General features: G+C 49.0%; 1 protein-coding gene across 2 annotated transcripts in view; it reads left to right on the top strand.

The window, feature by feature from the left end:
• LOC149365988 (uncharacterized) overlaps positions 1–24855 on the top strand; it is a 199079-nt gene extending 174224 nt beyond the window's left edge. For both annotated transcript variants that reach the window (XM_089547457.1, XM_089547458.1), the window contains exon 2: positions 21186–24855. In XM_089547457.1, the coding sequence (XP_089403583.1) occupies positions 21186–22571 (1386 nt within the window). In that variant the 3' untranslated portion in view covers positions 22572–24855. The remainder of the gene's footprint in view (positions 1–21185) is intronic.
• The last annotated feature ends 2435 nt before the right edge of the window (positions 24856–27290 follow it).

Here is a 27290-nt window from a genome sequence, read left to right as displayed (position 1 = left end):
CAAGATTTAGAACAGGGGGTGCACATGAGCTAAACGTTCCTATACATTTTTTCTCATACTGTTTCCGTCGTGTGTGAAAACTCCAGCCGCTACTATCCTGACCTTAAGTGCAATGCAAAAGCATGCAAGAGTATACACACGAAATTGGAGATGATAACTGAGCCTGCAAGCAAACAGGGTTTCACAAAAACCGGTTCGCCGCGGCAGGCGTCTCCGAAAGAGCGAACAGCCAGCGCTCGGCTCAGTCGCTGCCTACGACCGCCGTTAGATGCGAAGTGCCCGTAAGCCTCCCGCCGTGTTGGAAAAACACGGAACAGTTAGTTTATTAGGACTTAGTTCTTTCGCGCGCTCGCGAAAACCACGCAGTTTACGGGATTGTAAGAGAGGAAATATAAACGCGGTTAGTGTCTAACGGCCAAGCAATAAAACTAACATGTTCCCATAGATAACAGAAACCCGTGCTCACCACGCTTAAAATGAACAGCGCAGTCAAGGCAAAACCTTGAACGTGCGCCACTGAATGCGGTTTCTGTTGCCTGCGATGGAACGACCAAAGCGGTTGTGTAGTTGCCGTGTAATAAACTACAGAGCAGTTAAGCCCGCAGGATTGGTTTAAACGGATACGTCAGGATACACCCAAGCGGCGTTTCATATCGAGATACCTCTTTCTCCATTTTCTCGTAAAAATAATCTCCATATAACTACAGCGTAGCTGAGCCCCAAGGTAGACGCTCAGGCAGTTTGCGAAGGCGCGCGCCTTTTTTTTTTTTCTTACGCGCCTCATTTCATCCGATACCATCTTTCAAGACCATAAAGAAGAAAAAAAAAACAACACGCCGGAGCTACTATCCTAGCATTTCCCACGGTCCAGCAACTCGGGAGCGTCGCGTCGGGATATGTTAGACGCGTTCGTGCTACGCTCCGTCTAATCCCTTCGCCAGCCGTTAACTATAAGTCCTAACCAGTGTTCCGCTCCGTGCGCTGTTAGGTTCCTGAGAGCAGCCGTTAGTCGCTGCGAGTCCGTATCCGCGGCCATGAAAACACGGATAGCCGAGCCACATACAGAGCTTCAGTGAAGCGTGAACCACTGGGTGGTGGTTCGCTTCTTATATTTCTCCGTTTTCTTTGTTTCTTTTTTGTTTATTTCCTGCCGGGCCTTCGAGAACGTTCATAACACCGCTGTTATATGTGCGTGCTTTCCTTCTTGGGGCGTTAATCGGCGCCCGAGCCGGATAGGGGTCTACCGGCGTATCGCGCGCATAAGCGGCTCGTTTTCACACGCGCGCCTTATTATCACGCGACGCGAAATGCGGCGCGGCGTTGGATTAAAAATGCGCATTGAAATGCACTCGATATCGCCACGTTTCCGCCGCCTCCGGTTGCCGGACGACCCGTCGGAGAATGGCGCCACGTCTACCTATAGGCTACGAATCCAGGTGCCTCGGTGCCAGCAGCTACGTTTATGGTGAGGGTGTGCACTGTTCGGTGAGGAGACGCCATCTTGGGGCCCCGTAGACAATTTGGAAGTGTGCCGGCAGCACTGTTTTGAAGTTTCTACCGGAAAGTTGTCCTTGTCCTGAACAGAGGCGACGGATTGGGTATCAAGCTGACCTTTTAGTGCGAGGTGGCGACGCCGCCTCGCGTTCGGTTCAGCTAAATTGGTCCGAGAGCAAGTTTGAATTGTCCAGGTATTTGTGGAGCATTTTTGCATCACAACCTCCCTTACAGACGTCTACATACTTGTCTGGAACATTCAAACGGCGCACTGGGGATTACACTCACGTCACGGCGTAATTTGCGAGTTGCACAAGGTTCTTAACAGCACCTTGTCACGCATGTACTATCTCGGGGCCAAAACTTTGTAGCCCCATCTCGATGCCCAGTCGCCTGATATTGTTATAAGAGGAAGGCGCATATAGGCCTCTAATACATTCTAATAATATTGTGACGAAGACGAAGCTGGCAGTGGCGCGGGACGGAGCGCCCGCGCTAGGCCAGCGGCCATTAAATCATCTCATAGCCATGGTTCACCACGTCTCATTCTTCGGCTGGCCGCCGCGTAACATTTGGTGTGAGGTGCTGGGGTCCCTTCATCGCCATCCTGGTCACGGAGCTTCGGCGTCCTGGGCCTGCCGTGGACGTCGGCCGTGAGTACCTGGTCAGCGCCGTACGGCCGTGCCCCAGCCCGCCCGACCTGAACCGACCTCGACGCTCACCCCAGCCCCGTCCCCCGCCCGGACCACACTACACGACAACCCAAGACCCGACGGACCCAAGACCCCACCGACCCAAGACCCCACTGACCCAAACGTGAAGACACCGTCCCCCTGCCTCTGCCGTTCGGTGCGTCCAGAGACCTCGGCCGTCAGCTCCTGGCACCCTACGGCCCGGATGCTTCGTGGACCGGGACTCATTCTCTCATCTTTCTCATCGTGGCGGCGAGCACTGCACCATCTTCTACATATTGTTCGATCCTTCACTCAAGACCATCGCCATTTCGCCGTCTGTTCGTCACCGATCGGGACGATCGCTCGGAGGCCCCGGGTAGTGTGACGAAGACGAAGCTGGCAGTGGCGCGGGACGGAGCGCCCGCGCTAGGCCAGCGGCCATTAAATCATCTCATAGCCATGGTTCACACCACGTCTCATTCTTCGGCTGGCCGCCGCGTAACAATATCAGACGACTGGGTAGTGAGGTGGGGCTACAATAAACTTTTTTTCCAAGAACTCCCGTCCCGCAAGCTTTTGTCCCCTACAGTACCATCAGCGTCGAATGAAATGCGAACGTAATAACTGGACGCGAACAAAAGCACTGAAAAATACTGTCTTAGAAGAAATACAAGTAATACCGATTAAGACTTCCACGAGACAGTGGAAGTCTTCCTTCGCATCCTTGAAGCGAAAAAAACAAAGGGTGTTAGTAACCCGTCTCCGTCAACCAAAATTTTCCCGCTATGCTGTACCCGTTTCAGCTCTCTCGTTCGTCTTTCATTTAATGCGGACTGCATATTCAGTGCATCGTGATTTACTTTTCGCATATCTCGAAAGCTATATCCAGCCAGCCATGCACTCAACAACGAACGGAGCGCTCTAGCTAAATGTAACTAGAGAGCTGGAACGCTCTAATGTTCCGGAGCGCTCTATAACGATCAAGCGCATGTGACCCCTAATATGCGTATTCGGTATCAGAGCTACACAGTTCATGGAACTGTCACACTGTCATGTTCTGAACATCGAAGAGGCAGTCTCTAAGTGCACGCAACTGCGCCTGCGTAACAAGGTCAAAAATTCCGTGGATACTTTGGCAACTAAAGTGTTGAGAGGCGAAAGCCGAGGACGCTATGCTGTGATGACTTCCGGTGGATGTGACGTCACACCGTCGCCATGGCTGTATCAATACCCAAACTGTACATCTTTCGGGGATCTTAAGTGTTAATTACACTTGATTACATATTTTTCCATCTAATTTGACAGAAATCCGACGTTTGCCCGACCTGTCTGTGCCAATTTTCACTATGCCATGACGACTTCCGCTGGATGTGACGCCACACCGTTCCCGTGGCTATATCGACGTCCGCGCTATTTCGACGCTATTTAGACATTTTTGTCTACAATTAATTAATTAATTAACCAATTAAGCTACAGTCATCAAACGTGGCTTCTAGGTTCATTTTTTCCTCCTCTATCTGACGCAACCATTGGTTTTCTTCTATTTGTTTTAGTTCCCGAGTTAAACGCGTGTGACACCCACTGCTAACGGACGACAGTATGAGCCATTAAAGGCTTTCGCCTTAATAAGAACTAGTTTACAGCTAGGCCTACAGGGGGAGTTCAAAAAGCACATGTTGAATATTCGCTAAGGGAAAGAACCCGACTTTCATGTCCATGGTATTGTAGCGTGAAAACACGCCCGATAGACACGTCGCCCAGCGTTCCAAAAGCTTTGGAAACGCATAAGGGCGCTGTATGTTGTGTGTGTTGCAGTTTCTGTAAGAACTTGACGAAGGAACCAAGAAAATAACCGCAGCTTATATCATGCTCGAAACTTGCCTAACAAATACAATATGGTTCACCTGCAATAGCCTGCAGAAGAGTTCAGTGTGAGAGATGACGTTGTTTAGTTGAGGATGCTTCGAAATGAGTTAATGCCGTCTGTCCCAGCCGAAAAAACCTGAAAATTTTCTATAGCCACAGCAGATATTCTGTAATGTCTTCCTGGAAACTTGTAGTAGCCACAGAATTGCGTGTAGTTACTACAGAAAAGTACTGCTGTACTACAGACCAAAAGAAAAGTACTAGACAAAAATACTACAAGACAACAGAAAAATCTGTCGTTACAAGAAAACGACAGAACAATTTGTCGTATTTTTGACAGTTCTGCATCTCTTCTCGACTGGTATGACGCGGCAGCTACGAGATATCCCGCTCAGTATGAGCTGCACCTCGTAAGATGTAGTAGGAGCTTAGTTTTCGAACTAGCGCGAGGTCAACAGCGCTGGAATTTTATGAATTTAGCAGTGGATGCAATAAACAAAGTTCATTCGTGAAGGTGAATTGAGCTAAAATAAAGCGGAAACCTCAGTTGGTTCACTTGGAACGCGTTGCAAGTCGTATTGAGTGCGACGGTATACACAGGGGTCTGCACGTTTGGTTAGACGTCGTAGCATTGGAATTTCGTTAGAGGCGACCACTTATTGATCGAGTCTCTCCTCACCGTCCAGGCACATGGTGAAGACGATTGAAACGTCACTACGCATAACCGGCTTTAAAGGTGGATCCACTTAAATTACCGCCATATCCGTTCGGTAATTTATCGGTACAATCATTCAGTTTCATTTCCGCCACCGTTTAAACATTTCCTCAATAGCGCATACGGCTGCAATGGCGAGACGGCACTCTTGTGTTGTATAATGCGCCGTATTAAAAGATTTCCATCCTGTCGCTTGGTCTCAGACCCACAGCAATAATTCATGCTCGAGTACGCAGTAGCCTTTTCAACGGAAGAATCTTCTGCTCGCATTTTGTTTCTTTTTTTTTTCTCGTAACGCTAGTCCAAGGTCGGCGCATCGTCTTAACCTTCGCACGAAAGGGACCACAAAGAAAGAAGTTAAATGGGATAGACCACGAAAGAGTTGGGTCCACTCGAGTGCGCTCGAGTACAACGGTAATGGGAGGAAAACGACGAAGCGTTTAAGAAAAGTAAACAAAGAATAAGACAAGATCCAGAGATAAGCACGAAGAAATGTAAATCAATCGGCGACCGCGCGTCAAGGTAGGGACGAAACAGGAAACCAGCATGACGCATTCTCGAGTTGCTTGCGGAGTCCTCTTTGGCCGCGGCGGTTCGAGCATGCATATTGAGAGGCCGCCGATGCTCGGAGCCGATAACGCCCCAGACGGGTTGTTCGTCTTTACCCGTAGCCTTAAGATTATCGTGTCTTTTTTTCTTTCGCCTCCCCTTTCTTCTTCGTCGTCCTCGAGTTCAAATGAAACGGCATAAGCAAGGCGACGCTGAGGACATTAACACACTCTGTCATTCGTTAAGCGCGCGGTAGCTGTTCTTAAGCCTACTTCGCGCGCTTTGTGTGCGCGAAAGCGCGCGCAAAAACTTGCTACCATCTCGCGTGAGTGCTCCCTTGTGTTTCTTCTCGTCTGTCTCGTATTTTTCTTTGCTCCTCAGTTCATTGCATTCGTTGGGTGGAAACGAGAGAAGAAAGAAGACAGGTAAGACTGTCAGTGTGGCTTTGCTATCGCGATGTCCATCTGTCATTCTTTTTCCCTCGGAGTCGCGTGAAGATAAGGGCTCCGCTTAAGCCCCGGCTAAGCCTCACGCCAGTGGCAGTTTGCCAAAGTGTAATACATGCCAAATTTTGTGAAATGGGATTTGTCCTCTCTTTTATGCTTTGGTTGGGCTCTTGGAAAGGAGAGACTCCTTTTCCTTGTCTGTTTTTTTTCCTGGCTGATTTATTCGTCATTTCGCGTAACCACAAACCTCTTCTGGGAACTTCTTTAGTGTTACACCACGGATTGGCAGCGAGAAGAGGGGACCTCAGGTTACCCCCCCCCCCCCTCTCCCCGTGCTTAGAAGAGTTCTCTATATCTCGGAGTGGCCTTGGAATGAGGAGAATTCGAATGAAAAATTGTGCGACGACGTTGCATCACATATTTCTCGAGCTGCGCTTCCACCAGCTGTTCCATTTGTAATAGTAGACGAAACAAGAAGAATGTTTATTTTCGCAGATACTCGAAAAAAAGTTCAGCTGCAGGAGAATTCCACGCGCACATTCTTGCAAAAGCTGAATAAAGGCGGACTGGGAGCGCGATTGCCGTTTACTTCGTTTTAAAGAGGCGGGGTGTGTACTTTTTAATATGTCCCTAAAAGCTCCTCGTCGGTGTCTTTCTCTCTCTCTATCTCTCAATTTTACCTCCTTCATGCCTTCTACCACATGTGAGTTGAGGTTCAGTTCCGGTGCCTGCTCTCGGTGGGACAGTCGCCTAGCCTATCCTTACTTTCTTTTTCAAAACATCCTTCTCCTCTGTATTGAACCTAGTACCCGTCGTACGACAGCGGCACTAGTAAGATTCGCGTGGACTGATTTAGCGCCGTTGTTGAGTGAAGGGCAAAGGTGGACTGAGGTAGGGGGCGCTTCTGGAGGGTGGACGGGTATCAAGGCCCACCTGGTGGGTCAAGGTAGGTCAATTATAAAATTGGGAGGTGGTTGGCATGCAGACCCATAGCTCCCTTTTATAATATGGAGCTTGTTCCCTATTTATTCCTTTATTTTAGAGTGCGCGAGCGAAGAGAATGGAAAGGAACTCCTCGAGAAGGAGTGTCCAAGCAACAACTCTACAGTCATTGCCCTGCGCTAGCGACGCAATGCTTGTTTCCATACGTTACGACATAGCTCGTGCTAATTTGGGCGTGGATGTCAAACACGAGGAGGGCACGGTGACGTATGCATGAACGATGAGCTAGCTTTGGTCGCTCAAGTTTGTATATGCCTCGCACAATCGAAGTGCTGTGACAGCTGGTCTTTAACGGTGCATCCGACTACCGGCGAGGTTCTCATGTATGCGGCCTCTAAGGCATACGCTCTCCAAGCCAAACACAGCTAAATGGAGTACAAGTATTAGTCAAGTATTACCCAACTACATTGCCACAACCATTACTGCTTGAAAGAGCGTCCATTACACTTCAAGACACTCCCTGCAAGGCGGTCATCAAGCTAGTTATCCCCTTTGCAAAACTGTTCGTTGCAGCCGGGACTAAATGCTGCAGTTAGTCCCAATTCCTCTTTTTTGGCGCACAGCTTGGGGGCGAAATTCTGACCTCGACCTCTGCAGTAGAAAGCATGTGCCAATGTTGTGCCCAATGCATGATGGACACCCTTTCGCACTTTGTGTGGGAGAATAAATACGCATAAATACGTTATAATCGCCGACTAGACCCGCATCTCGACGGTGCTGGAACGAAGAACGACACTCTAAGGGCGACGCAAGTTGTCTGGAATGCCATGAAACCGACCGGGCTCTCTGCCTCGCGTATACTATAGAATGAAGGAGGAAGGTAGGGGGAGGGGGGGGGGGGGGGGGGCTCCGAATCACAGTACGCTTCGCTGCGTTCGTCGTCGCTGGCACGGCGGTGGGAATGCCTCGGCGGAGCGTCCCACATCTTGGTGCCCTTCATCGTAGCCGTCGTGCGCGTGGCCGGTTCTGGAGCAGACGTCACGTATTCGCGCTATCTGAGATGGAGGCGAGCGAGGAGTGAGAAGGGGTGAGGTAAAAAAAATGCGACCGCTTCTGTTCCCCTCCCCTCTTCTGTCGCTTTCATGCTCCCTCTTCATTGCGTTTTGCTAGCGCTTTCCTATGTTGCGAGAGCAACTGCCATTACTCGGGCACAGTCCGTAAGATGTACCCTGTAGATGAGAGATAGGACGATGGTTCCAGAAGTAGAAAGTTGAGGGAAGGGAGACCTGGTCCGCTGACCAAAAGTTTCTGCAGGATGACATGACTTGGTGTGGGGCTTAGACGAAGGGAAGTCGTCACGTTCAGAACACAGGCCGTAAGAGGACACACGTCTATCATCTGGGAGTTTCAACGACGTCGAACTTCAATACCAAGCTCATTCACAGAGGAACCGTCGCAGGTCTGTACGGGGGACACAAAAAACGATGAAGTAGCGAAAGTGAAGGTGTTTAATGCTTGAATGGGCGGTTTCAAGTGCCACTTCGCTCTGGCCCAATGGCCCTTACGGGTAACGCTCGGTAAGAACGGACTCCGGAGCACCAAGAACGGACTCGGGAGCATCAAGAACGGACTCGGGAGCACCAAGAACGGACTTGTGAGCATGAAGAACAGACTCGTGAGCATGAAGAACGGACTCTGGAGAATGAAGAACAGACTCGGGAGCATGAGTAACAGACTCGGGAGAATGAAGAACAGACTCATGAGCATGAAGAACAGACTCGTGGGCATGAATAACAGACTCGGGAGAACGAATAACAGACTCGGGCGCATCAAGAACAGACTCGGGAGCATCAAGAACAGACTCCGAGTTCGTGGGACTATCGGCTGGTATTGATACTCTTTTCCCTTTGCGGCAACCCGCGGATGATTGTGATGATGATGATAGCGACTAAAGCCCCTCCCATCGGTCTCCAGATAGTCCTCCGTGTTTTCTGGTAAGCTCATTACGTGGGATAAATTGGCAAAGCTTTTTGACCAAAAGTGCTTGTCCGTGATAGACACGTCACATGAAGCCGACCCGTTCTCCATAGGACCGAACAGCTTTGTGAGGGGACAACTTCTCGGACCTACCTTGGCGGCTGAAAACGTCGCGAAGGACCGTCTATACAGGAGTCTGCGGAGCGATCACGAACTGTTCTCACTCGCGAAAGGCTTTGAGGCTGTGGGACTGCATTTAGCTTCCTGCCCGGGATCTCGACAAATCGCTTTTACTGCGCCAACTTGAAAGCTAACGAGCTTTAACTAAGATAAAATGCTGTCGAAGTAACCGGCTGCACTCAGTTTCGCATTTTAAGTGGGCTTGAGTGCTTGGCTAGGGTACAGAAAACGCAGAGAGGTGGACGCCTCGCAAAGGCAAGCCAAAAAGTCACTTTGACTCCAAGGAAAAGACAGAACCGCTATTAAGATAGAGCAGTGACAAACGTGCAATAACTTTCAACTGATGGCGCTCTTCAGTGCTCGTGTGTGAGGAATGCACTATACAGAGTGTTTCATCGAAGAATTTACGAATTAAAAAAAAAAGGTTTTTCGGGTTAGAACAGCTCTTTTTAAGGCGGAAGCCTTTAATGCCTCATCGTTGTAAGCAGGAGGTGTCGACAGAAAATGTCACGCTTTTCAGTTGGTCGAAACGGTCGTGACGACACAGTGCGCGAATTTCAAACGGGGCCAATTGTACTTCGGCTACTAACCATGCAACCAATTAAAGGGATCGTATAGTGATGCTCCAAGAAAGTTTGCCTGAGTTTAGTTAATTGCTTACTTAACCAATTAGTCCAATTAACCTTTTTAAGGCGGAAGCCTTTAATGTCTCATCGTTGTAAGCAGCAGTTGTCGACAGAAAATGTCACGCTTTTCAATTGGTGGAAACGGTGGTGACGTCACAGTGCGCGAATTTCAAACGGGGCCAATCGCACTTTGGCTAGTAACCATGCAACCAATTGAAGGGATCGTATAGTGATGCTCCAAGTAAGTGGGACGGAGATTAGTTAATTGCTTAATTACCCAATTAGCCTAATTAGCTGTACTAGGCAGGCCATATAAATAAATAAAACCGATTAAGAAATTGGTCGAGCTCAGGAATCGAACCCCGGTCTTCGGCGTGAGAGACGAGCATGCTATCCACTCCGCCATGCCAGCTCGATGGTTTGGAATGAACAAAGGCGCGTCTAGTGAATACGGTGTCTTCACTCACTCTCATCCTCCTCCATTCCCTTCCGGCGAGGTTTAGGTGTCCACCGACAAATGAGAGACAGATACATTTCCTTTCCTCAAAAACCAATTTACCGACGAGCGAGGCGTAGAACCGAATGGGCGATGGCGTTCTATGGACTCCTTGGCAGCGTTGCAAGACGCTGTCGCATTCCACTCAGGGGCGAAGCTTAACATCTTAACCACACATCAGTGACCACACTTTAGGTCAAAAAAGTGCCCCCTGGATTTTGACGGGTGTCCACCGAGATATGTGAGACAGTTACTGCGTAATTTCCTTTCCTCAAACACAATTTTCATTTTCTTCATTACGGCTCCTCTTTATCTATATTAAGGCGAAAGCCTTTAATGTCTCATCGTTGTAAGCAGCAGTTGTCGACAGAGAATGTCACGCTTTTCAGTTGGTCGAAACGGTCGTGACGTCACAGTGCGCGAATTTCAAACGGGACCAATTGTACTTTGGCTAGTAACCATGCAACCAATTGAAGGGACCATATAGTGATGCTCTAAGTAATTGAGACTGGGCTTAGTTAATTGCTTAATTACCCAATTAGCCTAATTAACTTCTCTAGTCAGGCCATATAAATAAATAAAACCTAGTAAGAAATTGGTCGAGCTCGGGAATCGAACCCCGGTCTTCGGAGTGCGAGACGAGCATGCTATCCACTCCGCCATGCCAGCTCGATGGTTTGGAATGAACAAAGGCACGTCTAGTGAATACGGTGTCTTCGCTCACTGCCATCCTCCTCCCTTCCCTTCCGGCGAGGTTTAGGTGTCCACCGAGATATGAGAGAGAAATACGTTTCCTTTCCTCAAAAACCAATTTACCGACGAGCGAGGCGCAGAACCGAATGGGCGATGGCGTTCTATGGACTCCCTGGCAGCGTTGCAAGACGCTCTCGCGTTCCACTCTTAGAGGCGAAGCTTAACATCTTAACCACACATCAGTGACCACACTTTAGGTCAAAAAAGTGCCCCCCCCCCCCCATGAATTTTGACGAGTGTCCACCGAGATATGTGAGACAGTTACTGCGTAATTTTCTTTCCTCAAATACAATTTTCATTTTCTTCATTACAGGCCATCTTCGTCTTTCTTCTTTCACTCCCACTTCCTCAGTTTCTCTACGGGGCGGTTCAGGTGTCCACCGAGATGACAGAGATTTACTGCGCCATTTCCTTTCCTCAAAAACCGTTGCGTTGAAACGGGAAGGCATCGTGCCGAACGGGTGGTGGCGTTCCGTGGACTCCCTGGCAGCGCTACAACACGCTGTCGCGTTCCACTCCTAAAGGCGAAGCTTAAGCTTAATTAGCAGTTAATTAGTATTCAGGCATTAATCAGTAATTAACTATTAATTAGTCATTTGTCATCACTTAGTAATTAGTACTCAATTATATGTGACGCCACCAGTGCCACAGAAGCACTGAAAGTGGTGCGGAAAACGCTTTCGCCTCTACGCACTTTAGACAGTCAAAGTGTCCCCCTGAATTTTTAGTCAGACCAGATAAATAAATAAAACTGAGTAAGAAATTGGCCGAGGTTGGGAATCGAACCCCGGTCTCCGCAGTGCGAGTCAAGCACGCTACCACTCCGCCATGCCAACTCGATGGTTTGGAATGAACAAAGGTGCGTCTAGTGCATACGGTATCTTCGTTCACTCCCATCTTCCTCCCTTCCCGTTACGGCGAGGTTTAGGTGTCCACCGAGATATGCGAGACACATTTCCTTTCCTCAAAAACCAATTTACCGACGAGCAAGTCGTATTTGTCCGCGTTTCTGATTGGTCCAAATTGTCGTGACGTCACCATGCGCGAATTTTGACGGGTGTCCACCGAAATATGTGAGACAGTTACTGCGCAACTTCCTTTCCTCAAATACAATTTTCGTCTAGTGTCTACTGAGATATGTGAGACAGTGAATGCGTAATTTCCTTTCCTCAAATACAATTTTCATTTTCTTCACTACGGCCCCTCTTTCTTCTTTCACTCACACTTCCTCCCTTCCTGTACAGTGCGGCTCAGGTGTCCACCGAGATGACAGAGAATTACAGCGCCATTTCCTTTCCTCAAAAAGCATTGCGTTCAAAGGGCAAGGCATCGCGCCGAACGGATGGTGGCGTTTCGTGGACTCCCTGGCAGCGCTGCAACACGTTGTCGCGTTCCACTCCTAAAGGCGAAGCTTAAGCGTCATTAATGAGCAGTTAATTAATGCACCAACAAAATGGGAAGTGAGCAATCGGGTAGCAGAATGCAGCACTCAGGCTTTCGCCTTTCAGCACTTTAGCCGCTAAAGTTCCTCGTATTTCGCCATGGCATTGTCAGCGGTGAAGTACACCAGAATATAACTAAGTCTTACTAATTAGCAGGCTGGTTAACTAATATTGAATAGCGAACTTTCTAACATTACTGCTAGGCTCCGTAATTACTGAAAGGCCTGTAGCCCTGAGCGAGTAATATCCATATCAGTTTTTAGAATCTCCACAACGTGATTACCCTCGGCGCTCTGGCCCGACAAATTTTGGCCATTTCGAGGACTTAAGTGTACTGGAGAAGTTGCTTTGCCTGCAAGCTTCTCGAAAGCGCATGTATTTTGGCGCGGTGTAGGCAGACTTTGTTGGGCCACATTGCAGAGGATAACGGCGTTTTCGAAATTCTAAAAACTGATATGGATATCCCTTACGCTGGGCTACACGCCTCTCAATAATTAAGGAGGCTAAAAGTCATTGTTAAAAAGTTAAGTATTCAGTATTAGTTAACCAGCCTGCTAGTTAGCACGTCTTACCTGTATTCTAATGTACTTCACCGCTGACAATGCTATGGTGAAAAAAGAGCTCTTCCAACCCAAAAAGCCTGTTTTCAGAACTGTGTGAAGTCTCAGGTGAAACACCCTGTATGAGTGGAGATCGAGGTGAGAAATCTGTCGCAGATTGCACGCGTTAATCCCCTTCAAAGCTCGGAAAGCGTCGACAAATTTCGAGAGCTGCGGCTGGAAGTGAGTGCGAGTGACGAAGTGTTTTTCCGGCTCGAGGGTCAGGGGAGGCGTGGGTTATTCCTTTTGATGTCGCCGCAGCGGCTACCCAGACGCCTCCTCGGGAGAGCAGAGAAGTTTGTCACCGCGTGCAACGGTCGCCGACCATTTTCTCCCGCCCCTCGCGTTGATCGCCGCCATTAAACAACACCCGGGTCAATGAAGCCTGAGAAATAGGGGAACCGGCCAAACTGGGGTTACTCGCGTAGTGAAATAATGCACAAACATGATCGGACGGAGACAGAGAGCCTTAAAGAGCGCGCGGTTGGCTCATTTCACAAAGTGCTCGGACGGCAACAAATTACGCAGCGCGTCTCGAGCAAAGGCGGAAAAGGAAATGGCGAACCGCCGGCCGCCGTTGGAGAACAAATTGCGGCAATAAAAAACGCGAGAAAGCAATCACCATGCAAGATGTGGCACCTGCGACGCAGCTTTGCATGTGAAAAAAAAAACCAAAAACAAAAAACAAAAGGAGGGGTTACCCACGTGTGTCGGTCGTTCGAGAGACCCGAAGGGAAGTGAGGCTTAACTAGTACAAATGGGCGACTATTTCATTTTGTCGCCCAGCGTGTTGCTGGTTAAGTCACGCGTTGGCAGTTTGGTCCCCCCCTTTTGATCGGTAGCGCGAACGCGTCCTGAAACACGTGGTCTGCCGCTGCGAATGGTTTCTAATCTCGTCTCACTGCGTCCTCGAATTGGGCAATGCTTGCAAGGTTGGTGGTAATGGTATTCGTGCCCTAAGGTCTGAAGAAACTATATTTGGGCGCCGTTGCGACCAAACTGCGGACGCGCGCGGTATTTAAGGAAAAAACGCGAATAATTCTTGGATAAACTCCAGACACGCTGGGCGAGCAAATAGACGTTTATTGAATTGATTGTTTCTGGGCACGGATGCAGCGGTGAAGCCAGCCCACGGCGTTCGGCGCGCAGCATGCGCAAACAACGCTGCACCTATGCAGAAAGGAAGAAAAGTTTTTCTTTTCGGGGACGAACTGCGTTGCCGCAACCATTAGTCCCTCGCGAGACTAAATGTGGAGAGGGACTAGTCCCTCTCCACATTTAGTCTCTAGAGGGACTGATGGTTGCGGCAACGCAGTTCGTTCCCGAAAGGACTAACTTTTCATCCTTTCTCCATAGGCGCAGTGCTGTTTACGCATGCGCCGCGCCGAACTCCGTTGGCTGCGCCTGCGGAAACAACGCTGCATCTATGCAGAAAGGAAGAAAAGTTTTTCTTTTCAGGGACGAACTGCGTTGCCGCAACCATTAGTCCCTCTGGAGACCAAATGTGGAGAGGGACGAACTGCGCTGCCGCAACCATTAGTCCCTCTCGAGACTAAATGTGGAGAGGGACTAATCCCTCTCCACATTTAGTCTCGAGAGGGACTAATGGTTGGGGCAACGCAGTTAGTTCCCGAAAGGACTAACTTTTCACCCTTTCTCCATAGGTGCAGTGTAGTTTACGTATGCGCCGCGCCGAACGCCGTTGGCTGCGCATGCGTAAACAACTTTCCACCTATGCAGAAAGGAAGAAACGTTATTCCCTTCGAGGACGAACTGCGTTGCCGCAACCATTAGTCCCTCTCGAGACTAAATGGGGAGAGGGATTAACCGTTAGTCCGCTACGAATCATCTCTTAAGGCGTAACGTTTCTTCTGAAGCGATCGATGCAGGGGTGCGACTGTTCATCTGTAGTAAGCAAAAGCTGAAAGAAAAAAAAATTCGTGTCCGCGGTGCGAATCGAACCTCTGTCTCGTCGGTAAACTTTAAACATGAATATGCTTATATTTTAGTAAAAAGGAAGTAACCTGTCCTAAAGTGCACACCCTTTTATAAAAGGTGGCGCGTTAGAGGATAGCATACTCCTTTTCTACTCCCTTCTGTTTAAAGTTGGGCCCCGGGCGAGCTATCCACTCTGATTCACCCTTCGGAATACTTGAGTTAAATCGAACGCTACGGTTATATATGAATCATTAAGAGGTGAGTGCAGCTTAGCCGCGCTTTATAACAAAAAATTGCGAGGGCACTTCGGCAACTAAAGTGTTGAGAGGCGAAAGCCGAGGACACTATGCCGTGGCGACTTCCGGTGGATGTGACGTCATACCATTCCCGTGGCTATATGATACTCAAATTATACATCTTCCGGGGATTCTAAGTGTTAATTACGCCTAATTACACATTTCTCCATCTAATTTGACACAAATCCGACGTTTTTCCGACCATTCTGAGACAATTTTCATCATGCCGCGACGACTTCCGGTGGATGCGACGTCACACCGTTCCCCTGGCAATATCGACGTACGCGGTATTTCGACGCAAACTTGGTTGCTACGTTTATTGTTTCCTCCTCTGTCTGAAGAAACCATTCGTTTTCTCCTATCTTTTTTAGTTCCCGAGTTAACACGAGTTAAACGCGGCCAAAGGTGTTATACCCCCTGCTAACGGACGGCAGTATGAGCCATTAAAGGCTTTCGCATTAATAAAATAATTGCTTTATTTCCATCAATGATGGAAGAGAATGCGGGTAAAAGTCGCTTTAGAGGCAGGCGACTTGACTAGAGTCCGCAGCCTCCTTTACAAGGCAAGCAACGATGGGGAGCAAATAGACATATGTGGCAATTGACTTCATACGAAATATGAACAAAAAATAAAGACAAAACTCTGACTACATGAAGAGGTATCGAAAGTGTCGCTATTATTCCAGTATGTCTGGCTTTTTTTTTTTACTGTCATACGCTTCCACAGCCTGCTCTTTGATGAGCCTTAAAACATATACGAAGTGCTTATGAAGGTGTTCTTATCACAACTAAAAAAAAAAAAAAGGAGAAATGCGATCGAGCAGTCCGTGTATCGACGCAGAGTTCCTCGCGGCTTACTCTGCCGTGATCGTAGCAACGTTCACCCCGTGCCTTCCGGCGGCTTATTGGGTGTACGGACCCGTCTCTCCGCCTGCACGGTGATACTGCGTCGTGCGGCATCGAATACATGGCAGTACGACGGCAACCGACCGTTTGGCACTTCAAGCACCGCTTAGATGCCAGACAGTATAAAACTATACACTTACAGATAGTGTAGGTCGAGGCAGAGAAAACCTCGACCGCGCCACTAATGTATCGCTTGCAGCGAGGAAAACAAATTGCGCATATATCCTTTACGCGCGCTACGAGACTCAGCCCCCATGCACATTTCGAAAAGCGTCGTATATACGCATCGCCGCATTCGTTAGCTGCCGATCGCTTCGATACCACTAAGCCCTTATCGAAGCAGAAGTGTCGGCCTCCGCACGGATTCCGACGGTGCTACTGTTAGCGAACAACGCTATCTAATTATTTTCTTTTGCACTTGTTGCGTCCTCTACCGGGCTTCGATCGAACTTCAAAAACGCCACAATTTCATAAGCAGCAAACGCGTCGTCAAAGTTGCTGTCTTACAACAAACGAGAGCAAGAGAGCGGGGACTAAGAGTGGTGTCATTCGCCCCTCCAGACGGCAAAAAAACAAAAAAAAACGAGAGAACCGAATCAAAAATACGACACAATGTTTCGTATTTTTGTCGTAACGACAAATGTTTTTGCTTTTATGTTGTGTTTTTCTCTAGTACTGTAGTTTTTTTCTTCAGTACTTTTCTGTTGTCTGTAGTTCTGTAGCACTTTTCCGTAGTAACTACGCGAAATTCTGTTATACAAAAAATTCTGTTGTTACTATATTTCTGGTCAAAAATATTACAGAAAATCTGTTGTGATGACATAAAACTTTTCTGTTGCGTTCTTCGACTGCTCTGTTCGTTCCTTTAGTATACTGCCCGCCGCGATTGCTCAGTGGTTACGGCGCTCAGCTGCTGACCCGAAAGACGTGGGTTCGATTCCGGCCGCGGCGGGGGAATTTCGATGGAAGCGAAATTCTAGAGGCCCGTGTACTGTGCGATGTCAGTGCACGTTAAAGAACCCCAGGTGGTCGAAATTTCCGGAGCCCTTCACTACGGCGTCCCTCATAGCCTGAGTTGCTTCGGGACGTTAAACCCCGATAAACCAAACCAAACCTTTAGTATACTGAAGATTAAACATGTTGTCCTTGAAATCTGTTCCGGACTGCCTCGTAGTGCAGTCAGTCTTTTCACTCACCCAACTTCGTCTCCGGGGAGAAAATGTCGTCGTTACTCCCGAGAGGACAAAAAAAAAAAAAACACTTCGAGTGTAGACGATCTCGAGTGGGCGTAATGTTGGCGAAAAACTTGCGAGTGGAAAATGTGACCGTTGCGTTGACAGTATCCAGTGTTTTGTCATCACTAATATTGCAGCCGTTTGCAGTCGGAGGGACTTCGCCTGGGTGTGGTACATTGTAACCTAGCTCCCCATCGGTTTAACCGAGCGCCAGTTTGGGCTCTCTAGACAATCTCAAGGTCCATCGTGTGCGTTCAGCGGCGTATAGTTCACGCAAAAAAACACAACAAACGGCAAAGACAATTCGTGCACTTACGCGCGCACGCACCCCCCCCCCTCTCCCCCCCTTTGGCCCCCGAACACGCACAAAAAGAAATCTGCCTAGTTAAGAACATGACACAATGCATGCAGTGACTTTGCGCTTCTCAGGCACAAACGTCCGTCGTCATGGTAACGCCCCACATGTGCGGCACTGTTACAATGAATCGAACAGCAGCAGCGGAAGCGCTCTGCACATTTGTTTCCTCCACACAAAAACCAATTTCGGGCAGACAGATTACTGGAGCGCTAAGAATATTGTCTCACGTCAACAGTCCCAACATGGCCATCGGGCCAATTTGGTCCACGACCGGACTCCCACTCGGCGCCACGAGACATGTATCCGCTTAAATGTCGGCGGCGAATTATGCCTGCCTCACAAACCACCCGGTGGCACAGTATCTATTCTCTCTCCCCACCCCTCCCTCCTCACCCTGCTCTCGATATGCGACTACCACGATAAATAAAAAAATGCAACGGATCTAAACATCGCGCGAGCAAAAAAACAAAACGGAGGAGGGTAGGAGGTCCCATATACTTTCACTCGACAGCCGCACGCTGCCACGCCGTGTCCCCTTGCAACACGTCGTCCCACGGCCCACGTAGTAGATGCAGCGAGTCCGACGCTGCGGAATGCGTGTGCGTGTGCGGGGCGCTGGACGGACGGCAAGGGCACGGAGGGGGTGCCGACGGAATGGCGCAATTAGCCCGCATCTGCATAGCAGTAAAGAAGAAAATAAAGCGAGTCCTCGAGGAGACAGACCTCCCTCCGCCGTAGATGAGAACCGAAGCGGGTGGGGGTGCAGGTTTACTGCAGGGTATAAGCGGCGAGCGCACACGACGACGCCGTACAGTTTAGCTGCGCCCGGAGGCTTCGCGTCCTGCCGTGTCGTAGTAGCAGACTCGAAGACGAGAGCGCGCGCGCCCGCTGCTGTGGTCGTCCCAGTCCGCATCCGCGCCAATTCGGTGCAGCAGGCTTGGGCCCTATTCCGTCGTCAAGCGAGAGCGCAGTAAATGCACAGTATTAAGCCACCGCTTTGCGTGGTGTTGTTCCTCTCCCTAGCAAGGGCTCATCATCGTTACGGGCTCGGAGACGCTCGACCGGGACAGTTGACCGCATCGTAGCACGGTGATGAAGCCATCGACGGGTGACTTGACAGAAGGAACGCTGATTGGGACATGTCCAATCGGATGCACTCCACAGGCAGACGTTAACCCGGCGAGCAGTTACTGCTGGCTTAGTTGATTGCTAGGGTAGATTTATGGGGTTTAACGCCCCAAAGCAACTCAGGCTATGAAAGACGCCGTAGTGAAGGGTTCCGGAAATTTCGACCACCTGGCGTTCTTTAGGGTGCACTGACATCGCACAATACACGGGCCTCTAGAATTTCGCCTCCATATAGAAATTCCAGCGCCGCGGCCGGCATCGAACCCGCGTCCTTTGGGTCTGCAGCCGAGCACCGTAACCACTGAGCCACCGCGGTGGCCTTTAGTTAATTTCTAATATCAATTGCTAATATGAATCAATAATGGCGCAATATCAAGGACAACAACAGCCGGTAAACAGAGTACTGAGGTCACATAATAATGGAGTGACGTTTGCCATCTCTTTTTGGTCGTTATTTTGGATGTGTTGTGCTGTGTATTAAACAAGCCCGATAATCTTGTTCATGGTTAGCAAGGAGCGGCAACAAATAATTAACGAGCGAACAGGGGAAGTCTATTTTAACAAGTCCTGAATTTTCACTCCCGAAAATATGTTACAGCTGAAATTCTGCTCTTACGTTTCTCGGCTCGTGGCCAACAAAAAGAACAACTTGTACCGCCCCCTTTTTATGCGCTTTTCACTCGATGGTCATTTTGTTGCACATCTCGGTCAACCCTGTGCCGTAGCACGCCATTTACAATGTGGGACGGTGCACATAATGCACGTAGCAAGTGAGGACCGAGAGAAACGCTCTACACTACTATATGGGAGTAAGAACAGGCCAATATGGGAGTAAAAAGGGTGAAAGCCGTTCTTTAGCTAGCGCTCTTCCTTTTAAAGAGGGAGTGCACTACTGGACAGCTTACTCTTTTTTACTCCTTTGTTTATGGTGTACGTACCGGATAGCTTTCGGATTCTTCCCCAAGCTGCACAGGTAGTGGTAAATGGATGGTACGACTCTGGTCACTTCTAGGACCAGCCTCTGCCAACACGTTTCCAGTATTATACCCTTATAAAAATAGTCTATAGACCGTCTATAGACTTCTTACTGACTCTATTGACTTCCTACAGATATTGCTTTTTGTCTATTCATAGTATATAGACTGTCTATGGACAAAAGTCTACTAAAAGTGTTTGGTCATAAATCTATAGATTATCTATAGACTGTCTATGACATTTGTATTGCCTATGGACTTTTGTCTATAGACAGTCTATAGACTTTATAGACAGAAGTCTATAGACACTCTATAAGCTGTCTAAAATTTTTTGGTAAGGGTTTGGGGATTATCTGTGCTGCTGGGCGGCGGTGCCATCATGCTATTCTGCGGGTCAGAAACGGGTCTGTCCCTATCGTGACGTCCGTTTCAGATGCCTGGGACCCGCGCAGCATAACGAAAGTACCGAGAAAAAATTAACAAGAAGGACGCTGCCATTTTTTTTTCTGCCTTCCCTAAGGGCGTAAGCAGTGAGCGCGGAAGCCCGCTCGCCCTTCAAGCATCGGTTTGGCGACAATAATCGCACGCTGCGGTCGAGTCAAATTGCGCAGCCGAGGACGATTGATGGAGCCTTGGCGAGCGAGACAATGGGCGAAGCGCAAATGGGCCGCGATGATGTGTGGTCTCCCAGAGATTCCGGGAGTTGCGCCACGCAGTTCCCATGGACACATTAGAAGGGCACGGTAGCGGCCACGCAAGAAGCCTGAACCCTGTTCTTAACTGCTGTTTTTTTAGGTATAATGAAGTAATTAGTGATTGCGCCACGTGTAGCTTGCAGACACAAAACGTTCAATTGAATTACTGGATTGGTCAAATGTTTAGGGGAATCCCCCAAGATACCGTAAGCTTGCCTTCCCAGTTAGCTCAATTGGTAGAGCGACCGCTCCGGTGAAGCGGTGCTCCCGGGTTCGAACCCCGGACCAGGACGAATTTTTCTTTAACTACGAAGTTTCTGAGAAAGCTGTATAGCTTTCCTTTGTAGCCGTATGGCTGCGCTCGGGTGGATGTCAATGAGTAATTACTCCCTGATTGAATTGCTTGACTTCGATTAACTATTCAGCGTTCCTCGAAGAGCGAGGCCAGTCAGCAGACTTTGGAGTGTTTTTTTTTTTCCAGTGCTTTTGGGTTTATCCTCAAAGCCTACTTCCTAAAGTGGTTGGATGTGCAAAAAAAAAAAGGCTCCAGAACAGCAGCATGTTCTTGTTGCTATTTCACACTAACTTCTCAAGCTTCTTTTGCTTCTCTGACTTAAGTGTAAGTTATTTAGCTTAAGACTTATCGTGTAGTTTTACCCTTGTATTATGCTTTGAGATAACTGCTAAAGAAGACAAGAGGAGACGTATTTTCGTGGTCGTCATGAAAACAATTCGCAGTGCTCCGTGTGTACCATAAGTCGTCGACTGGGCCTCAGTACACATTTAATTGATTGCTAGCTATGAATGAATTGTATGGGTGCTATAGCCCACGTTTCGAAAAATCACAGTTTGCAATGCTAATTTTTCTTCTGTTTTGTTCTTTTCTTCTTTCCCAGGTGTGGCAAGACATTGAGAGCGTGCTCCTGGACGACATCAGCGGAGCGAGGCAGGCAGCGTCGGGAGGCGTCAAGGCCGAGTCAGAGGCTCAAGCTAGTCGCGACGCTGGCTTCAGTTACAAACCCACCGACCGCAGAGACTCCACGCCGTCCACCCTACCCGCCAACAGTGCCATCCTTGTCGCTGCGCTCACCGCCCCCGTCACCAGCCGGCCACCACCGCTGCAGCAGCAGCAGCAGCAACCGAACGTCGCGCAAGCCACCCAGGCGTCCCAGGAACCGCCGCAGGTTCAACAGCAGACTCCATCACCCGAGGACCAGACGTCTCACCAACAGAACGCATCGACACCGACGTCAGGTTTCGTGACGCTAGACTTCGACTTCATGCTGAACTCAGACGATGCCGCTTTGTATCCCGAAGTCAGCTCGTACGAAGCGGAAAGCGAGCTCAAGCCACCGCAACAGCAACAAGAGCAGCCACAGCACCAGCACCAACACCACCAGCCCTCATTTCCGTGCAACGTGACCTCGGCGGGCAGCACAGCGTCCATAGACAACCTGACGTACCAACAATCCGCGCTAGCAATGAAGGCGGAAGCTGCAGCCAACGCGTTCGACGTGTCCATGCTCTCGAGTTCTCAATACACCAACCTCTGGGCCAACTACCAAAGCACAAATCCCCTGCAGACACCGCCTTCAAGCCAGATGTCGCCACCCGCGTCCCCGGACCACTCCCAGCTGGGACAGCACCTGGGCGCCGCCCTGGATGGCAGCCAGTACCAGACCAACATCCCTGCTATGCACTCGTTGCCCATGAAGGCCGATGACATCCTCACCCAGTGCCTTCAACAGCCACCTCAGCAGCAGCAGCATCATGGCAAACAGCAGACCCCTCCGCATCTACGCATGGTGACGCCACCTTCCTCACCCCGGTTAGCGGATCTTCTGAGCGCCGGTAGCGCGATGGGACCACCCAATCCGTTCCCAACAACGCCGCTCACGCCGGAAATGCAGCACATGACAGACCCGTTCTGCAGGTCTTCGCCCCTGGGCGTACCCAAGAAGACCAGCCAGCAGCAGCCACAGCAGCAGAGGACAACGGTGAGCCGCAAGAAAGTCACCATCCACACCTGCTCGCACCCTGGCTGCAGCAAGAGCTACACCAAGAGCTCGCACCTCAAGGCGCACCTGCGGACGCACACGGGCGAGAAGCCGTACCAGTGCAACTGGAAGGAGTGCGGCTGGAAGTTCGCCCGCTCCGACGAGCTCACGAGGCACTACCGCAAGCACACCGGCGACCGGCCGTTCCAGTGCCGGCTGTGCGAACGCGCCTTCTCCCGCTCCGACCACCTGTCGCTGCACATGAAGCGGCACACGTCCCTCTGAGCCGCCGACACGTCTCTGGGCGTTTGTCACCCCGGCGAACAAAAACCAGTCCTTGTTGTTAAGTTTGCTCCGACGACGGACTCGGCCTCGTAGAACGTTCTCCCCCCGACGGCACGGCCTTCTTCAGAACCACGTGGAAGTGCTTCCCCCCCCCCCCCCCCCCCCCCTACGATGACGGTACTCAATCCTGCGCAAGGACCGTCGCGTATGCCGTTGTTTTACCTGATGCACAAGTTCCAGACTGTGGCGGCGCCTATGGCGACGCGAGGCCGACAACGCAACACCCGTGCGTGCTGGGTCACGGGCGCGAAAACTGTGCGGCACGGGCAAGTGCGTCACGTGACAGTGAATGACATTGGCACAACGTTGGCACTACGTTGGTCCAACGTTGGTACCACGTTGGGCGCCGCTTTGCCCTTACCCCGATTCAAAGCGCACTGCGTATTCTTGTTCATTGCTTTTCCCTTAGACACATGTTTCTTGGTTCCCGTGTTTTCTCGTTGATGCTCTACGCGGGCCCTAGGAGAGCCGAGATTGTTCAGTGTGCAATAGTGTGTTGTTTTATCTTGTCTTAGAGCGTGTGCGTGTTAACGTCATTCGGCATGTGCTGTTTACTGTTAGTGTCTTAGAGGTGTAACGCTGTACGGGACCAATGGCAGATTGTAGTACACCGCGTCGAACGCCTATTGCTTGACGCGTCGAGCGAAGGAAAGAGACTGGCAACTCTTCTCAGATGGAGTTGCTTCTATGATGCTTCAAGCAATATAAATCAGGAGCACAGAGTAAGAAATCAAACCATATGGGAGTTGACAGTCTCAAACCAGGGACCATTGAGAATAGTGGCCGTAGCAAAATATACCAGCCCGTAGGATGACCGCAGTTATAACGACCAAGCTTGGCTTATTTATGCATGTGCTTCGATGTGCCTTAGAAAAAAAAAAAAAAACACCTGCTGCCAGGTATTGTAGTACGTCGCTGTGTGCATAGCAATGCGTCCTAGGCTATCTGAATGTGCTTTATTGTGACTGTTGCTGGTTAACTGGTAAAGCGCGCTACAAGCTTGTACAAACGCAGCAACTGGTGACAGCGTGAACTCCACCAGCCCAAACCCCTCTGCAAGGCAGCGTTCTAAAGGAACAAGCTCCGATGTAGCGACCACAATGTCTGAAGGAACACACTGAATCGTGAGCTTCACTTATACTTGACTCTAAAGGCAGCGTTGGGCAGTTAAACTCAATAAGGGCACAACTAAATAAAACAGGCTTTTTTCACTTATTCCTGTTTCAAAATTTTAAGATTACTTTAGTCCTCGCAAATTAACATGGATAGCGTTGCCAGGTAAAGGCATCAGGCGCTCGCCCAACCAGGTTCGTGGAGACATGCAGATCTGCTCAAGTGAGCGTTGAAATTTTGCTGCAGGTATTACACGAGATTATTTTCCTAGCAGTTTTTGCGACGTAGCTCCGCTTAAGTTCGCCCCAGACAGCAAGCACGAGATACAACAAACACACGAAAAACAAAACAACGCCAGCGTGTTAAAATTGTGTTAATGGCAAATAAACCTATATACGCTGCCAGCTCCAGCATGCAGCAAACCCGCTTGTACATAGATGATCATGCAGTTGTTAATATATTTTTGTTTTGTTGTTTTGTTCTCTAAGTTCTGTCAGTATCCTCTGACGGAAAAACTTAATGCAGATATCTTACTTATACGTTCTTTTACCTGTTTATTATTTTTAATCAGAGTTTTATGTTACGTTTACGCTCGCGAGCGGTTAGAACACAGCAAGATGAGGTCACACTGCTTTTTTCAATCGCTTGAATCGTCGAAGGCAATCAAACTCGTCTTTCTGAACGCCTCACTCCTGTGCCTGTTTTGTGTATGCAAAAGCTCTTTGAAACGCCTCGCAGTCTCGTTCTGCGTGAAATAAGCGCCTGAAGTGGCTTCATTCAGAGTATGGACCATTGTCACAGCGTCAAGAACTGTTTAGGTCGTTTGTTACTACTGTTCTAACTCCATTTCTTAAAGCAGTGATGCGGAGGGCTTCTAAGCGGCGATTAAACGGCTTGTTCACCCCGTTTTCTCATGGATGAATAGAAACAACCGCGAAGAATCACTAGGAATTCGACGCGGGTTATTTGGTTATATATCAAGTTCTATAGTAGAAAACGCACCGGACGACACGGCTCCGTGGCGCTTGCTCTGGTGCAGATCAGTGGCGCTGCTGTCAACTCTGACGTCACTCGCGGGAGCTACCACTGATAGAGAGCGAAACAAAAGGCTACAAAACAAGGCCCTATAGCATCGATGCTTCATGAAAAATAAAAAAGTCATAAATAAAGAAAGAAACACGCGTATGCAATCACAGACAAGTTCATGTCCATTTGCAGAGACACATGAACATTGACTCTGGAGATTTTTGCTATCGGACGTTAGCTTCAGCAAAGACACTAGTTGAAACGAAGTTAGACTTAAGCAACCGACCATATCCGAGACAGCAGTTTCAAAGGGACCAAGTTTACGCACGTGCCTTGCCCCTTTTCTCCTTGGGTGCCTACAGTAGCAAACCTAAGTATTCGCTATGGCCACCGCATTGCTCTCACAAAAAGTGGCATGCACCAGGAGAGTCACAGCCTGCCTTGATACCTTGGTGTTCAGGTCGTTTTATGCGCCGCGGACTTATCGTACGTGCAAACGTTTTCTCGACATATTCGTGTATACAGCCGCACGTTGTGTGTGCCTTCAAAGTTCGTTTCCCGCCGGTAATCAGCACCAACAAGCGCCTTAATGACTGGCGTAATCAGCCAGGCAAGGACAACTGAAAGGGAATTTCTCATATCTATTTTTTTGCGAGAAACAGGCTTTCGCTCACTTCTCTCGAAATCAAAGAACGGCTGAACTCCCTTAACCTAGCAGTCTGTCCGCACTTCACCGCGCCATTGAAAACCAGATAAAAGCAGTGGCGGTGCGCTCCCCCTTCACTCTAAAACAGAAAGGATTAAAAAGGGAATAACCTAATCTCTAAAGCACTTCCTTTTATAGAAGGGAGAGCGCTAGAGGAGAGCTTTCTCCCTTTTTACTCTCATGTAGGTGTATTCGGGTTTAGAGCGTACAGTTCGCGAGTAAAGCGAGCCCGGATATTGTTCACAAATTCGGCACCCGAAGCGCTTCGAAGCAATCAGCGAGTTATGCGAAACATTTGTCGACAGACAGTGGACTGTTCATGAGAGTTCAAGATAATGTGGGAGTTTCGTAAGGATTATTTTTGATAAGATCACGAAATTCAACACCCTGATTCAGGCGAAACGCGCTACCAGACATCCAAGCGTCACGAAATTGTGTCAGGAGAAGTTAAGCCCAGGTCCTCTTTCACTCAACTCTAATACGCCTATATGGGAGTAAAAATAGAGTAAACAGTTCAATTCCCTCCCTCCCCACTCCATGTATAGGTATATATACATGTATATGTATATATACATGTATATGTATATATACAGTCTTTGTAAAAAGTAACCAGGCTGCATGGTTTTGTTTCTCAGTCGTAGTAGTAGTAGTAGTAAAAGACTTTTATTCGACCATAATTTATAGGCCGAGCATGTCGACCGCCTGGGCGACCAGAAGCCGCTGTTCCTCTTCCCCTTCAGCGCCAAGCCAGTCGAGCCAGGTGGTGATGGACAGGGAGGGTGGGGGGAAGGAACCCGACTGCTGAGCAGCCGGGCAATAGAAGAGGCAATGGGCCAGGTCCGCATAGATACAGGGGCAGTTGGGACAGGAAGGGTCCGATCGATAGCGATAGAGGAAGAGGCGGGACGGGGTGATAACTGCATTCATAACTGCATTCATAACTGCATTCAGTCGTATATTTAAACTATTATGCCAGCCCTCAAGCTCTAAATCTCTGTATGGTAAGGAGAACCCCTGTTCTCACCTTTGAAGAACTTTTCGACCTTAGGGAAAGCCGTAAAGGCTCTACTATACAAACGAGAAGCAAACCATGCAGCCTGGTTACTTTTGACAAAGACTGTACACATACCTATACATACACATATACCTATACTTCTATAAAAGGGAGTGCGCTTTACTCCCTACTGCTTAGAGTGTACTTATACACGTTCATTGTGGAAACAGGATGCTAGACTACTTTGGTGCTAACTCCACGCTGTTTGCCTTTTTCTTTTTTATTTTCTTGACGCCAGCAGTGTCTTATGTTGCTTGCGCGCTGCGCTCACGTCTTGCACCTGTCGCGGAGTGCGGGGCTTCCAAGTGTTGTTGTTTGTGTTTGGCCGCGCCGCCACCATTCCTGCCATTTTCAAGCTAGTCGGCTGGTCGTCGTTTTACCATGTTGCTGAAGGGAGATATCTCTATATGTTTCGAAATACTTATTGACACAAACGTAACGCCCGGTACGCGCGTACTACTAAAATGCTCTTCGAAGTGTTCCTCGTGTCCCAAGTGTTCTTGCGCCTGTAACACGAAAAGTAACTGAGCAATTGCGCCTCTATACACGCGGTTGTTTGGTGTTGTGTAGCTAAAGCTTGCTATGTATAGCTCGGTTCTCTTCGCACATAGAGGTTCTGCTGTGACTCATCCACTATTGTGATGTATGCCAGAAAAGTAAACAGTTTTATGTGAAATGTCCGAGGCCGAAAGATGTGATGTCTTTAAGGTTAACCTGAAAAGGGAGCGAAGTTTGTTCAAAGCAAAATAGTGCTGTTTCT

The sequence above is a fragment of the Amblyomma mixtum genome, chromosome 1 (genome assembly GCF_055824585.1).
Source record: "Amblyomma mixtum isolate Tamu chromosome 1, ASM5582458v1, whole genome shotgun sequence".
Taxonomy (NCBI): Eukaryota; Metazoa; Arthropoda; class Arachnida; order Ixodida; family Ixodidae; genus Amblyomma; species Amblyomma mixtum.
The sequence above is the reverse complement of the archived record's forward strand: the minus strand, read 5'-3'. Positions and strand labels throughout refer to the sequence as shown.